The 12,741-nt window shown below is 48.6% G+C and overlaps 1 protein-coding gene across 2 annotated transcripts in view; it reads left to right on the top strand.

Annotated features, from left to right (window-relative positions):
* Positions 1-12,741, top strand: part of LOC119956335 (synaptotagmin-1-like) — a 135,492-nt gene that overhangs the window by 80,256 nt on the left and 42,495 nt on the right. Inside the window, exons 2-3 of one of the 2 annotated variants that reach the window (XM_038783479.1) lie at positions 3,612-3,797; positions 7,340-7,354. In XM_038783479.1, the coding sequence (XP_038639407.1) occupies positions 3,647-3,797; positions 7,340-7,354 (166 nt within the window). In that variant the 5' untranslated portion in view covers positions 3,612-3,646. The remainder of the gene's footprint in view (positions 1-3,611; positions 3,798-7,339; positions 7,355-12,741) is intronic. The other variant, XM_038783480.1, reaches the window with a different exon arrangement.

A 12,741-nucleotide genomic window follows, 5' to 3' on the forward strand; every position in this document is an offset into this window, starting at 1 on the left:
TTGTTATAACCCCCACGAAATCCGCGGGGCCATACCAATTAATCTCCCCACCAGACTCAAGGGCCGGGATTCTCCTCTACCCGGCGGGGCGGGGGGTCCCGGCGTGAATCACTCCGGCGTCGGGCCGCCCCAAAGGTGCGGAGGTCTCAGCACCTTTAGGGGCCAAGTCCTAACATTGAGGGACTAGGCCCACGCCGGAGTGGTTGGTGCCCCGCCGGCTGGCGGGAACGGCCTTTGGCGCCATGCCAGCCTGGGCCGAACGGACTTTGCCGGCCGGCAGAAGTCCGCACATGCGCCAGAGCGCCAGCGGCTGCTGACATCATCCCCGCGCATGCGCAGGGGAGGGGGTCACTTCCGCCTCCGCCACGGTGAAGACTATGGCGAAGGCGGAAGGAAAAGAGTGCCCCCATGGCACAGACCCGCCAGCCGATCGGTGGGCCCCGATCGCGGGCCAGGCCACCGTGGGGGCACCCCCTGGGGCCAGATCGCCCCGCGCCCTCCCCCCCAGGACCCCGGAGCCCGCCCGCGCCGCCTGGTCCCGCCGGTAAGGTAGGTGGTATGATCCACACGGGCGGGAGGCATGACAGCGGCGGGACTTCAGCCCATCGTGGGCTGGAGATTCACCGCGGGTGGTCCGCCAACTGGCGCGGTGCGATTCGCGCCCCCGCTGAATCTCTGGTGCCGGAGACTTCGGGACATGGCGGGGGCAGGATTGACGCCGGCCCCTGGCGATTTTCCGACCCGGCGGGGTGTCGGAGAATCCGACACAAGGAGTATGAGTTCCCCCGCAAAGGTGGGGTGGGGGTGGGGAAAGTGGGGGGATGGGAGGGGGAGAGACCCATCAGCGGGATATTTGACTTGGGGCATAAAAGCCAGCCCAGGTAGGGGCTAGGCTGGGACTTAAACTGTGCTCATACAACCTTATTTAGGCCACACTTGGAGTAGTATTCAATCCTCATCGCCACACTACCAGAAGGATGTGGCGGCTTTGGAGAGGGTACAGAAGTGGTTTACCAGGATGTTGCCTGGTATGGAGGGCATTAGCTATGAGGGGAGGTTGGAAAAACTCGGTTTGTTCTCACTGGAACGACGGAGATTGAGGGGCGACCTGATAGAAGTCCACAACATTATGAGGAGCATAGACAGAGTGGATAGTCAGCTTTTTTCCAGGGCGGAAGGGTCAATTACGAGAGGGCATAGGTTTAAGGTACAAGGGGCAAGGTTTAAAAGAGATGTACGAGGCAGGTATTTTTACACAGAGGGTGGTGGGAGCCTGGAACTCGCTGCCGGGGGAGGTGGTGGAAGCAGATACGCCAGTGACTTTCAAGAGGCGTCTTGACAAATACATGAACAGAATGGGAATAGAGGGATATGGACCACGGAAGGGTAGGGAGTTTTACATTAGCGGGCAGCATGGTCGGTGCATGCTTGGTGGGTTGAAGGGCCTGTTGTGATTTTCTTTGTTCTTTGTACCCTTTGGCAATGAACCTTTTACATTAAACTCTCTTACCCGACTTCGCTGTGACCAGCTAATGGTAAAGTCGCCATAGTCCCAGTTGACCACAGGCTGCTTTCCCCTTTTGAGGGGGGAGAGCTGACTGGTGGTGATTTAACCTGAGGGTCACCACACCTCAGGCGAGGGGCAAGGTTGAGAAGGCGGGGCTTCAAATTAAATGTTCATGAATAACCTCAGCCAGTACGGGAATTGAACCTGCGCTGATGGCCTTGCTCTGCATCATGACACAGCTGTCTAGCCAAGTGAGCTAAACTGCTCCCCCCCACACACCCTCCCCTCTGTGACCACTAAAGTGATCAAAGCAGCTCAGCCTCCAAGCACCCCTGGTTGCCCCCTGCATAGTACTGATAGATTCAAGGGAAAGCTAAACAAGCACATGGTGGGGCAACTGAAGGGCATGTTAATAGGCTGAGAGAAAGAAGGATGGACGGTGTTGTATTATGTACTCTGGGATAACACAGGCTGCAACTCGATGCAGCTTTGACCAAAGGATACTCCAGACTTTGAAGTCAGTTCAATGTGATTTATTGAACCATTCGCACAGTTCTCTATGAGTTCGACTCTCCTGCTAATCTTGTTATAGTAACTCAGTCTAACTAACCAGTCTGCTCTAAGCCACGTGGTGGGTGTGATGCTTCTGATCTGTCCCTGTCCTACTCTCTAAGTGTCGCCTGTGGAAAGAGACAGAGCATGTGTGCCCTGTCCTTTTATATGGGTTGTGTAATGCCCCCTTGGGGGTAGTGTCACCTCTGGGTGTCTTGACTGCCCATTGGCCGTGTCCTATTCTATGTGTTCATTAGCTGTCTGTCTGCATGTCATGATGTCTCTGGTGCTCCCTCTAGTGTTTACTTAGTCGGAGTGTATTTACATTAACTGCTTGTGTATTTACAGTGATGCATATCAGCACAGAAGGAAGCTCGTGTGGAGCTTATACATTCTCCCCGTGTCTGCGTGGGTTTCTACGGGTGCTCTGGTTTCCTCCCACAAGTCCCGAAAGACGTGCTTGTTAGGTGAATTAGACATTCTGAATTCTCCCTCAGTGTACCCGAACAGGCGCCGGAGTGTGGCAACTAGGGAATTTTCACAGTAACTTCATGGCAGTGTTAATGTAATCCTACTTGTGCCACTAATAAAGATTATTAAAGTGAACAGTTTTGGCCCCGTATCTAAGGAAGGATGTGCTGGCCTTGGAAAGGGTCTAGAGGAGGTTCACAAGAATGATCTCTGGAATGAAGAATTTGTCGTATGAGGAACGGTTGAGGACTCTGGCTCTGTACTCGTTGGAATTTAGAAGGATGAGGGGGGATATTATTGAAACTTACAAGATACTGCGAGGCCTGGAGAGCGTGGACGTGGAGAGGATGTTTCCACTTGTTGGAAAAACTAGAACCAGAGCACACCATCTCAGACTAAAGGGACGATACTTTAAAACAGATGAGGAGGAATTTCTTCAGCCAGAGGGTGGTGAATCTGTGAAACTCTTTGCCGCAGAAGGCTGTGGAGGCCAAATCACTGAGTGTCTTTCAGACAGAGATAGATAGGTTCTTGATCAATAAGGGGATCAGGGGTTATGGGGAGAAGGCAGGAGAATGGGGGTGAGAATAATATCAGCCATGATTGAATGGCGAAGCAGACTCGATGGGCCGAGTGGCCTAATTCTGCTCCTATGTATTTTGGCCTTATGGTCTTAAAGATAACAACAACAACAAATGCAGGGATGTGGAGAAAGAGCCAGGAAGTGGGATTAACTGGATTATTCTTTGGAATAGCCAGCACAGACCTATTGGATCAAAAAATCTCCTCCTGTGCTGTAGTATTTAATGATAGGATAACATGTCCCATGGTCAATGGGACAGTAACAAAACGGTTCAAATTTAAGAGTACAACACAAAGAATTAAAGTGAGCCCAGAAAAGAATTGTTTCCACAAAGGATGGTTGTTATTTTGGGGATGTTCGTTATTTTTCCTGCTTGGTCATTTCTTGGCTCCATGCCATTTTAGGTCTTCGCTTGTGGGACATGTCAGTGTATTTCTGAAAAAGCCTTTCTTTTATCTCTTGCTGTTCAAATAACCCACCTCATTCCAACACCTGCAGGATCTACCCTCATCTGTCCGGTTCAGGGCTGAAGAATGAACGCAGCACGAAGGGAAGCGGCGATGGAGCCTACTGTGACGACGCTGGAGCCAGAGCCGGGCCACAATGTCACAGAGACACCGAGCAAACACGATGTGTTCTCGCACATGAAGAACAAATTCATGAATGAGCTGAGCAAAATACCAAGTAAGTCCCGTCAGCCAACTTTATCGTTTTTGCTTTGGAATACATACCAGTCAAATCATCAGATACTTGTGATACATGTCTACATATGAGGAAAGTAGGTTCTTTTGGCAACAGTAAGGAGGGTGTCAGGTATATCTGAGATTGATACAGTGTGGAGTATATCACAGAGTGTTACAGTGAGGGGTGTGGGGTATATCACAGAGTGTTACAGTGAGGGGTGTGGGGTATATCAGAGAATGTTACAGTGAGGGGTGTGGAGTATATCAGAGAGTGTTACAGTGAGGGGTGTGGGGTATATCAGAGAGTGTTACAGTGAAGGGTGTGGGGTATATCAGAGAGTGTTACAGGGAGGGGTGTGGGGTATATCAGAGAGTGTTACAGTGAGGGGTGTGGGGTATATCACAGAGTGTTACAGTAAGGGGTGTGGGGTATATCAGAGTGTTACAGTGAGGGGTGTGGGGTATATCAGAGTGTTACAGTGAGGGGTGTGGGTATATCACAGAGTGTTGCAGTGAGGGGTGTAGGGCCTAGCAGAGTGTTACAGTGAGGGGTGTGGGGTATATCAGAGAGTGTTACAGGGAGGGGTGTGGGGTATATCAGAGAGTGTTACAGTGAGGGGTGTGGGGTATATCACAGAGTGTTACAGTAAGGGGTGTGGGGTATATCAGAGTGTTACAGTGAGGGGTGTGGGGTATATCAGAGTGTTACAGTGAGGGGTGTGGGTATATCACAGAGTGTTGCAGTGAGGGGTGTAGGGCCTAGCAGAGTGTTACAGTGAGGGGTGTGGGGTATATCAGAGTGTTACAGTGAGGGGTGTGGGGTGTATCAGAGTGTTGCAGTGAGGGGTGTGGGGTATATCACAGAATGTTATAGTGAGGGGTGTGGGGTACATCAAAGTGTTACAGTGAAGGGTTTGGGGTGTATTGAAGTGTTACAGTGAGGGGTGTGGTGTATATCAGAGAGTGTTACAGTGAGGGGTGTGGGGTATATCAGAGAGTGTTACACTGAGGGGTGTGGGATATCACAGAGTGTTACAGTGAGGGATGTGAGGTATATCAGAGTGTTACAGTGAGGGGTGTGAGGTATATCAGAGAGTGTTACAGTGAGGGGTGTGAGGTATATCAGAGTGCTACACTGAGGGGTGTGGATATATAGAGTTTACAGTTAGGGTGTGGGGTATATCAGAGTGTTTGAGTGAGTGGTTTGGGATATATCCGCGTGTTACAGTAAAGGGCGTGGGGTATATCAGAGAGTGTTACAGTGAGGGGTGTGGGGTATATCAGAGAGTGTTGCAGTGAGGGGTGTGGGGTATATCAGAGAGTGTTACAGTGAGGGGGGTGGGGTATATCAGAGAGTGTTACAGTGAGGGGTGTGGGATATCACAGAGTGTTACAGTGAGGGATGTGAGGTATATCAGAGTGTTACAGTGAGGGATGTGAGGTACATCAAAGAGTGTTACAGTGAGGGGTGTGGTATCAGAGAGTGTTACAGTGAGGGGTGCGGGGTATATCAGAGTGTTACAGTGAGGGGTGTGGGGTATATCAGAGAGTGTTACAGTGAGGGGTGTGGTATCAGAGAGTGTTACAGTGAGGGGTGCGGGGTAAATCAGAGTGTTACAGTGAGGGGTGTGGTATCAGAGAGTGTTACAGTGAGGGGTGCGGGGCATATCAGAGTGTTACAGTGAGGGGTGCGGGGTATATCAGAGTGTTACAGTGAGGGGTGTGGGGTATATCAGAGAGTGTTACAGTGAGGGGTGCGGGGTATATCAGAGTGTTACAGTGAGGGGTGTGCGGTATATCAGAGAGTGTTACAGTGAGCGGTGCGGGGTATATCAGAGTGTTACAGTGAGGGGTGTGGTATCAGAGAGTGTTACACTGAGGGGTGCGGGGCATATCAGAGTGTTACAGTGAGGGGTGCGGGGTATATCAGAGTGTTACAGTGAGGGGTGTGCGGTATATCAGAGAGTGTTACAGTGAGCGGTGCGGGGTATATCAGAGTGTTACAGTGAGGGGTGTGGGGTATATCAGTGTTACAGTGAGGGGTGTGGGGTATATCAGAGTGTTACAGTGAGGGGTGCGGGGTATATCAGAGTGTTACAGTGAGGGGTGTGGGGTATATCAGAGTGTTACAGTGAGGGGTGTGGGGAATATCAGAGAGTGTTACAGTGAGGGGTATGGGGTATATCAGAGAGTGTTACAGTGAGCGGTGCGGGGTATATCAGAGTGTTACAGGGAGGGGTGTGGGGTATATCAGAGAGTGTTACAGTGAGCGGTGCGGGGTATATCAGAGTGTTACAGTGAGGGGTGTGGGGTATATCAGTGTTACAGTGAGGGGTGTGGGGTATATCAGAGTGTTACAGTGAGGGGTGCGGGGTATATCAGAGTGTTACAGTGAGGGGTGTGGGGTATATCAGAGAGTGTTACAGTGAGGGGTGTGGGGTATATCAGAGTGTTACAGTGAGGGGTGTGGGGTATATCAGAGTGTTACAGTGAGGGGTGTGGGGTATATCAGAGTGTTACAGTGAGGGGTGTGGGGTATATCAGAGTGTTACAGTGAGGGGTGCGGGGTATATCAGAGTGTTACAGTGAGGGGTGTGGGGTATATCAGAGTGTTACAGTGAGGGGTGTGGTATCAGAGAGTGTTACACTGAGGGGTGCGGGGCATATCAGAGTGTTACAGTGAGGAGTGTTGGGTATATCAGAGTGTTACAGTGAGGGGTGTGGGGTGTATCAGAGTGTTACAGTGAGGGGTGTGGGGTATACCACAGAGTGTTACAGTGAGGGGTGTGGGGTATATCAGAGTGTTACAGTGAGGGGTGTGGGGTGTATCAGAGTGTTACAGTGAGGGGTGTGGGGTATATCAGAGTGTTACAGTGAGCGGTGCGGGGTATATCAGAGTGTTGCAGTGAGGGGTGTGGGGTATATCAGAGTGTTACAGTGAGGGGTGCGGGGTATATCAGAGTGTTACAGTGAGGGGTGCGGGGTATATCAGCGAGTGTTTCAGTGAAGGGTGTGGTATCAGAGAGTGCTATGGTGAGCAGTGAGGTGATTGGTACTGCACGGAATATCGGCTTGTCTAAGAGCATTACAGAGAGGGTTGAGGGGTTTATCTGAGTGTTGAGTAAGGGCGAATAACTCCTTACATGTATTGATGACTTAATTCAATCGGTTTGTCAATCCCAATCTGCGGCTCGGAGATTGGGAGCTTTCATCAATTCAATTTCTGGTTCCTCGGTTTATGCATTAAGACACTTTAGGTAATATTTTCCCCGCTTATTTTCTTGGAGTGCTATGTAACCTGAATGTTCATTGCCTCCCAGTGGAGTTTATGGGGTAAATACAGCCCTGGGAAACAGGCTTGATGGGAATGCCAATCAGAAAACCAGCCATGATTCTTGGCTTGACGTCTTGTCACACCAGGCTGAGCACCAAAAGCATCAGGCAGTGAAATGTGCGCAGCTTTTTTTGTTTCATTTACCATTGTTTTCTGCACGCTTCTTTTTTTCTTACTATTTCCTTTTCTTTCCCATTTAAACCGTTCAGTGCATGCAAGAAAATGTAAGTAGAACTTGGCAAATTATGTTGCGGCCTTCATTGTTACACTGTTTAATGTTGATGTTTAATGGCACCGTAAAATGCTTTGAGAATTTTGGAGATCACTTAGTAGGATTTCACTGGGAATGTGGATAAACTTCTTGTTTTCTTGGGACGTGGGTGACGCTGACAATGGCCACATTTATTGCATAATACCAGACCCTTTGAAGGACACCCGAATGAGCTTCCCAGCTACGATTTAGTGTGTGGGTGCCTTAAAAAGAACCTGAAGCATCAAAATATTTTAATGTGCACAAAGTAACCAAAATGGACTGAGAGAGGGACATTGCCCATCCACTTTGACCCGACGGGAGAAGGTTAAGGGACAGCCTTCATTTATTTGCCTTGTTCTCAGTTGAGAAGAAAGGTTATGTGCATAATGCACAAAAACAATGCTGGTTCATATCGCTTTGTGTTGACAAAGTAATTCCAACTCTGGTATAGTACTCCGTGTAGCTAATGATGGACTCTGGGTGCATGCTCATCGTCAATTCCAAGAAATGCCACATCCCTCCCCCCCTCACCCTCTGTCTGTGGCATCACACGAACCTGCCTCCCATCCATTGACTCCTACACCTCCCGGTGCCTGTGGAAAGCGGGCAGCATAATCAAAGACCCCTCCCACCCGGCTTACTCACTCTTCCAACTTCTTCCATCAGGCAGGAGATACACAAGTCTGAGAACACGCACGAACAGACTCAAACAAACTTCATCCCCGCTGTTACCAGACTCCTAAACAACCCTCTTATGGACTGACCTCATTAATATGGCACAGAAATAGGCCACTCAGTCCATGTCAGGATTTATGTTCCACTGGGGTCTGCTCACCTAAATCTATAATTGTAACCCCTGTATGCTTCACCCGATAGCAGTGTGTATATATTTTACATTGCATACCTTGTGTTGCCCTTTTATGCATTTTCTTTTTCTTTTCTTTTATTTTCATGATCTGTTTGAGCTGCTCACAGAACAATACTTTTCACTGTACCTCGGTACACGTGACAATAAACAAAATTCAATCCAATCCATCAAGAGAATATGAAGATAGATGGAGGATCAAAGTTACACCAGTCAGATGGGTTGTCTGGCTGTCTGGCTATCAAAGTGATCAGAAATTGTGTTATTATCAGGTTCTTTTTTTATGACCGCCGACAGGATTACCAAACCTCCAGGGTCACCCAGGAATTATGGCACAGAAATAGGCCACTCAGTCCATGTCAGGGTTTATGTTCCACTGGGGTCTGCTCACCTAAATCTATAATTGTAACCCTCTATTATGGGAACGTAGGCCATTCAGCCCTTCGAGCCTGTCCCACCGATACTTTGTCCCTCATACACTTGCCTATCTTCCCCACAAATGCATCTGTACTATTTGCTTCAACCACTCCAATCGGTAGTGAGTTGCACATTCGCAGCATTATGTGGGTAAAGAGGTTGTTCCTGAAGTCCCCAGTTGCGTTCCTTGGTGACTATCTCATATTCGTGGCCTCTTGGGTTATGCTCTTCCCAACAAATGGAAATATTGGTCGAAATCCTCCAGCCGTTCCCGCCTGCGGGATCTTCCAGTCTCGCCATCAGCGACCCCCACCGTGTGTTCCCGTCAGAGGGCTGCGAACAGTGCAGCCCATCGACAGTGGAGGGACTGGAAGATGCCACTTCCCAGCCAATGGGATGGCCACTTCCGCCAAACAGTGGGAGGGGGGGGGGGGGGGGGGGGGGCACCCATTCTCTCTAAAACCACTCTCCTAAAACCTTACCCCTCGGGCTTCTCTTTTCAAAAGGGAAAGAAAACCTCAGCCTGTTCATCCTTTTCTGATATGTTTGCCCCACGTTTATGGTCCTGAAGTTTCTGGGAATTAAAAATTAATCTCCAAGACACTTGGTTAGGTACAGATTAGGTGGGGTTATGGGGCTAGGGCGGGGGAGTAGGCCTTGATCGGGTGCTCTTTCAGAGGGTCGGTGCAGACTCGATGGGCCGAATGGCCTCCTTCTGCCCTGTGGTTCTATTCTATGGTTCTATGGAGAAAGATTATAAAGGTGTTAAAAAGGTTACCTTTTTTCATTTTCTTTGAATACTTTGGCTTATTAGTTATGAAAATGTTGGAGATGGGCAAAAGTTTGGCATAACAGTCGAGCATCATTCAATCAGATAGCCAAAACTTTCTAATTAGCTGTAGGCTTCAAGGATAGGTATATCGGGTGGTCAGTGATGGAGAGATGCATGTGTGATGGTCAGAGGTGGGATGTCATGTGATGAACCCTTCCGGGATAATATCCAATCAGAATTGACGACAGTAGCTGGTAAGCAAGCTGCCTCGGTTGACCATCAACATAGATTTGTGCTCACTGGCTTCTGCACAAAACCCTCAGCTCGTGGGGAACGTAAAGAGAGACTCAAATAGCAGGTTATCCCATTGTTTCAGCTGTTTAGAATCAACTCCCCAACATAAACAAGCCGCCCTCCACAGCACCAGGATCCTTCAGCCGTATTGTGGAACCACCCCTGTGAGTTGCTTCCCCGACGTAAACATCATGTTAGTGTTACTTTGCATGGTGCCAACCTGAAATCTAATCTACGTGTGTAAAATCACCGTAAATACAGGTAAAGGTTCACGCACAGAACTAATGCTCGTCAGCTAATCAAAGCATGTTTTGTGACAACTATCGATCCAACTCCCCCGGTCTGGGGAGTGGGTGAAGAGGGGTCCATTTGGAACTATCATTAAGGAACTGCGGAGAGAAATTTCTTCAGACCAACAGTTGTAAAAGTCGTGAATGCTTTGCCACAGAGAATAGTTGAGGCAGAGACTATTGAATTAATTCAGTGACTAATTATTTGAGACGGAGGAAATTACATGATTGTGGGAGAAGATCACCAAAGTGGGAATTATTTTGATTGCTGCAGCAAGGTACAGGAACAGACACAATGATCTCCTTCTGTGCCATAGATGTCTTGCCATGATATACACACTTTCATTTTTTTATTATCTCACCACTGCAGGACTGCTTTGTTCTTTACAGCTGTATTAGTTTTACAGGCTTAAAGGCATTTACCCTGCGTGTCAAATGCATTTTAGCAGGTGAATTGGTGGTCGTCTAAATAAAGTTTATCACTCCAGGTGCATTGGGAGGTTGGGATAAATTTGTGTGCGTGACTAGTTAAAGGAAAGTGATTGAGATCTCCTGATAATGCATCAGGCTGAAGACTCATTGGCCACACACACACTCAAGAAGTACAGCCGTCCTTGTACATGAAACACAGACCATGAAGGAGTTAGGTTTGACTCTCTGGTTTAGGCTGAGTGAGGTAGTTGACCCCCCGATGCCTAAGGAATTGAAGGTCAGTAAAAAGTCAACACTTTCAGAAGAGGAAGAGGGGTTGGGATTGAACCTGCAGAAAATGGAAGAGATTAAAAGTTTCTGATGTGTGGCAAGTTCTTCGGCAGACTAGGTTTTCAACCATTTGCATTGCAAAAGACTAGATAGAAAAACACTGCAGATATCATAGCAACAAGAATAAACCATTCCGCTCCTTCAGCCTATTTTTTATAATAATCTTTATTAGTGTCACAAGTAGGCTTACATTAACACTGCAATGAAGTTACTGTGAAAAGCCCCTAGTCGCCACACTTCAGCGCCTGTTCGGGTACACGGAGGGAGAATTCAGAATGTCCACATTATCTAACAGCACGTATTTCGGGACTTGTGGGAGGAAACCGGAGCACCCGGAGGAAACCCACGCAGACACGGGGAGACTCTGCACAGACAGTGACCCAAGCCGGGAATCGAACCCGGGTCCCTGGCGCTGTGCAGCAACAGTGCTAACCACTGTGCTACATGGGTCGCCCATATGCTACCGTGCTGCCCAAATTAACAATTGATCGACCATTGATTGCTACTTGTGGGACAGAGTTCCCAACTACTACCGCTCTTTGTGTTAGAAATGACTCCTAACTACTCTCCAAAAGAGTCTGGCTCTAATTTTAAGTCAATGCCTCCTGGTCCTAGATTCCCCTCTCCCCCACCCCAAACACAACCAGCAGCCCTCCTTCTACCATAGGGGGCAATGAAGAGTATTTTTTTATGTAATGAATTTTGCAATGCAGGAAGTCCCACTCACTGTCAACTCACTTAACATTTTTTTCACTTTCAGGTTGTTAATAGAGTAGTGCCGATTATATCCGTTTTTAACGTTGCCACTTTTAACATCATTTGCCAGAGACTTCCTCTCTTGTGGCCTGCTTGTTTTCATGATCTCTCCCACAATGCTTCTGCCATTGCCCCCTTGCCCTCATTCCCTCTTCCTCCCCCTGCCATCTTGCCGACTCCCCCCCCCCTTGCCGACTCCCCCCCACTTGCCGACTCCCTCCCCCCCCTCCTTGCCGACTCCCAGCCTTGTCACCTCCTAGCTCCCACTCTTGCGTCCTGGCCTCTGTTCATACCTCAGTCCCTGGGACCTGTCCTTCAGTTGCTTATTTTCCGTCTCCTGGCCTCCCTTCTGAACTTGCACTGAAGCCGTGGGCTCCATCTAGTGGCAGAAGTTGGTGAATGCTTGTAGTCCTGGGACTTCAGCTGCTGCCCACCTTGGCAAACCGTTGCCACTAGATGGAGCCTGATATGGCACTGGAGGTGAGTGCAATTTTAAAAACATTGTTATATTACTATTTTTAAATATTTAGTGATGTACTTTATTTTGCAAGCTATTTCAGCTAGGAATGCACAGTACTACAAATGTATGGACCATAGAAAGCATCCTATCTGGCTGCATCACAGCCTGGTATGGCAACTGCTCGGCCTAAGATCACAAGAAACTACAGGCGGTTGTGAACACAGCCCAGTCCATCACAAAAAACTGCCTCCCATCCATTGACTCTACACCTCCCACTGCCTGGGAAAAGCGGGCAGCATAATCAAAGACCCCTCCCACCCAGCTTACTATAGAACATAGAACATTACAGCGCAGTACAGGCCCTTCAGCCCTCGATGTTGCGCCGTCCTGTGAAACCCCTCTAAAGCCCATCTACACTATTCCCTTATCATCCATATGTCTATCCAATGACCATTTGAATGCCCTTATTGTTGGCGAGTCCACTACTGTTGCAGGCAGGGCATTCCACACCGTTACTACTCTCTGAGTAAAGAACCTACCTCTGACATCTGTCCTATATCTATCTCCCCTCAATTTAAAGCTATGTCCCCTCATGCTAGCCATCACCATCCAAGGAAAAAGGCTCTCACTGTCCACCCTATCTAATCATACTCACTCTTCCAACTTATTCCATCGGGCAGGAGATACAAAAGTCTGAGAACACGCACGAACAGACTCAAAAACAGCTTCTTCCCCACTGTCA

This window comes from Scyliorhinus canicula, chromosome 23 (assembly GCF_902713615.1).
Source record: "Scyliorhinus canicula chromosome 23, sScyCan1.1, whole genome shotgun sequence".
Classification (NCBI taxonomy): Eukaryota; Metazoa; Chordata; class Chondrichthyes; order Carcharhiniformes; family Scyliorhinidae; genus Scyliorhinus; species Scyliorhinus canicula.